Consider the following 3,732-nt stretch of genomic DNA (forward strand, 5'->3'; position numbering starts at 1 on the left):
GCTGCAGTGTCATTCCAGGAAGGAGCAGAAAGGCAAAGGATAATGAGGGAAATTTAAAATTAGAAAAAAAAAAGAGAGACAAGAGATTGTGCCAAAAAGAAAGGAAACAAAAGGAAAAGAGATTGAGAGTGCTAGCTGATGCTACAGGCCTACAGCCTCCAGAGGAAGCAGCATTTACACTGCCCCAGTAGTCCACTCAAAACTAAAACGGTCAAGGCTCCTTGCTTATAAATAGCCTTCCCCCCTTGCAGTTTGACAACAGCACATACCATTGCAAGAAACCCTTCACATCTTACTGAAACAGCTACTACTCCTGCTAGCTAGCTCAAGCTCAAGCTCAATCTCAAGCTCTTTCCACTAAGCTCCGTGTGTCTAGCTCATCAATACCTGGCTAGCTAGCTAGTTGCTTGATCGATATATATCCTAGCTAAGTGATGGACTTCGACTTGTTCAATTCCTACCCGGAATCGCAGCTTGACCTGATGAGCACGATGCTTCAGCTGGAGCAGCTCACTGCGCTCAGTGACCAGTCGCTGTTCATGGCGGCGCCGACGTCGCCGCCGGTATCACCCATGGGGACCCCTTCTCCCCAGTTCTCACCACCGCCGCAGATGTCGGTCACCACCACCACCGCCGGTGGCGGTTACCAGGATCAGTATAACTCCATGCCGGCAACGTACGGCGCCGGTGCGGGCGTGCACCAGCTGGACTTCGCGATGTCGTCACCGGGCTCCGACTCCGGCGCGCCGCAGGGCTCGTCGTCGTCGTCCTCGTCGGAGGCGATGCGGGAGATGATCTTCCACATCGCGGCGCTGCAGCCGGTGGAGATCGACCCGGAGGCCGTGCGGCCGCCGAAGCGGCGCAACGTGCGCATCTCCAAGGACCCGCAGAGCGTGGCGGCGCGGCTGCGGCGGGAGCGCATCAGCGAGCGCATCCGCATCCTGCAGCGGCTCGTCCCGGGCGGCACCAAGATGGACACCGCCTCCATGCTCGACGAGGCCATCCACTACGTCAAGTTCCTCAAGTCCCAGGTGCAGTCCCTCGAGCGCGCCGCCGCCGCCACCGGCGCCGCCGCCCACCGCGCCGCCGCATTCGGCGCCGCCTACCCAGCTGCCTTACCCATGCAGCACCACGCTCCGTGGTAGCTGCACGCTACTAGCTCCCACATGGATAGATGGTGATGAGACAATCGTTTCCCATTACTATCGCGTCTCACATGCTTGTCGCCGTCGTCGTCGTCGATCGATCAATCACCACTCTGCTGCTGCAGCATGCATGATCACATGCATGTGTAAATTAGTAGTACAAGATGTAGGAGACTACCTGATTACTAGTACCATTTATTATTGCTGTTGTTACCGCATGCTAGCTCGTACGTACGTGGCTGCTCCGAGCTTTTGTTGGACTCGCAGCCCGTACGTGCATGCGCGTTTCATTCGACCGTAGGCTTGTACTGTACTGTACACATTTCCTTCTATTCTACCCCCCTGTTCAATGCAGTACGTTTCCCGTACCTCATCACAGTGTCATCTATCTTCAGTTACGTTTCGTTCTCATGCATCAAATTCTCACGAGAACAAAGCAGGACACACACGTACACACAGTACGTCCTTGCCGGCGTACGGCACAACCGACCTTGCAATTAAAACGGCCAATTAAGTTGACCGCTCACCAATGGCAGTGTGGACGACTGCACGCACAGATCGTACTTGCCGTGCCTTTGCCTCTCAACAATCTGCATTTCCTGCATCCCAGTACTCTTTGATCCTCCTCGTCACGTCCATGCATGGCCATCGGCTTGGCTGGCTACCTCGTCGTACCATGCGTACTCGATCTGTTGCTCCGTACGTAACACTGCCTGTCACAGAACACGTGCCGGTTCACACAATCACACTGAGCCAGCAGTAATGAGTCGGTAGTAATAGGATTTTCTGTGGTATAGCAATGGCTCGGTAGTGATAGGCTTTTCTGTGGTATATGTACGTACACCTGCAACGGTAAATAGCTTGCAAGAAGAGCTCGTAGCCGCAGCACTTCAGACCGGCCGAGCGGCCGAATCATACCGGCCGCGCGGCAGGTGCGCAACCGTTTGTGTCGGGGCGCATCGGTTTCCTGCATGTGGCAGTGTCGTCCATGCAGCAGTGCGCCACCGGCCAAGAATACGCGGAAACAGTGGCCAGTGGGGCGCCCGCTCGCCTAGCTAGCTCGATCGGCAAAGGAGAAGATCGATCGAGCTAGGTAGTTGTTGTTGTTGTTCCGAAACCGTTGCAGAATTATGATCGATCTGGAGGCCGCATGCAGTGGGTTGGTGTCGTTGGTCCAGTGGTCCATCGTAGATCGGCGTTCTCTGCGCCGTTGGATCGTAGCATATTATTGATGCGAAAAACATACACTAGTCTGGAAGATCTACTTAACTTCTGTGTAAGTCCAAAATTTTGCTTTTAGTTTCGTGAGCGTGCCAGTTGATTTGATCCTGCAATCAACAAGAATAAAAGGCAAGAAACCTGGTTCATATCTTCGAATCTAACTCTTTGTCGAATCCATTTTGATTTCAATACCGAATCTGGTTCATATCTTATTAAATTTAGTCGTTAACACATATGTATGTTATTATGGTCCTTCCATGGACCGGGCATTCCTAGAAGCATCACATATTATGATATATCTGTCGCCGCTGATCGTACAGCTAGTGGGATTTGTGAATGATCAATAATTGATGATCTTGTTTGTTTGTAGTAGTACGTACTTTGTACTGATTTGTTTATGACCTAACAAAGTTTCAACTTTGCATTCATTAAGTCAACCAAAACTGATCGATTAACTATTTCTGGGTGCACCAGAACAAAATTCTACTAGAAGAGAAGCTATTGAGGCAAAGAAATTAGCAACTACTACTAGTTAGAAGGCAGAGGTTTGGTTTACAAAACAGAGACGGTTTTCCAGAGCATTATCGTTTCCGTTAACATTACCGAACACATAAATTAAGGATATGCAGATCTGTAGATTCAGTCAGCAGCAAACCATGCATGCTCCAGGACCACCAGATACGAAATCTCATCCAGAAACTGTAATCTCATCCATGAATTCCCCTATCTATAGCTAGCCGCTTTCTCTTCCATGTCGTTTTCACGACACATACTGTAGTTTTTTCCGCGCGAAAGCACCAACAGAGGACAGGCCGACCATCCTATATATCTCGCCTTTCAACTGACGACGTTGAAATCTCCTCTGATAAATTAGACTGAACTCGGTACACACTTCACGCGTACAGGACACGTACAGGATCACACGCGAAGCAGAAAGGTTTACAGTGGTTAATTAACGTGAAAAGCTAATAGTTGAACCTGAAAAAGTAGATAAGTAAAGTTAACCTGTCGTTTTATATAGCACAGCATTGATCGGTTCGGTCCAAGAATAAAGCTGCCGGCTCGCTGATTCGGATTTCATTCACGTACGATGAACAAAAGTGGCACTAGCAAAGCTCACTGATTAACGAAAACGCTCGCTGCAGATCTAGACATATCCGCATCTTTCCGATCGATTGATCGAGTAATGCGTACGTCCATGGTTCACGGCCACGAGCCGATTGGGATCGAATTTGCTCCATGACCCACGCAAGATATCTCACCGGCCGGCCGTCGTGAATCCTGTGTACGCAGCGGCGGGGGGAATAGATATGCTCGCTGAGATCGTCGTAGTCAGCGCATCAACCTGTCGGCAACAGCGGCAGAT

The 3,732-nt window shown here is 50.6% G+C and overlaps 1 protein-coding gene across 1 annotated transcript; it reads left to right on the top strand.

Annotated features, from left to right (window-relative positions):
• The first annotated feature begins 263 nt into the window (after positions 1 to 263).
• On the top strand, positions 264 to 1,513 carry LOC127784904 (transcription factor HEC2-like). The gene has a single exon (XM_052312317.1). It carries the CDS (start codon positions 435 to 437, stop codon positions 1,143 to 1,145), a length of 711 nt encoding a protein of 236 aa, XP_052168277.1. The 5' UTR covers positions 264 to 434; the 3' UTR covers positions 1,146 to 1,513.
• Positions 1,514 to 3,732: the final 2,219 nt, after the last annotated feature.

Source organism: Oryza glaberrima, chromosome 9 (assembly GCF_000147395.1).
Source record: "Oryza glaberrima chromosome 9, OglaRS2, whole genome shotgun sequence".
NCBI classification, from domain to species: domain Eukaryota; kingdom Viridiplantae; phylum Streptophyta; class Magnoliopsida; order Poales; family Poaceae; genus Oryza; species Oryza glaberrima.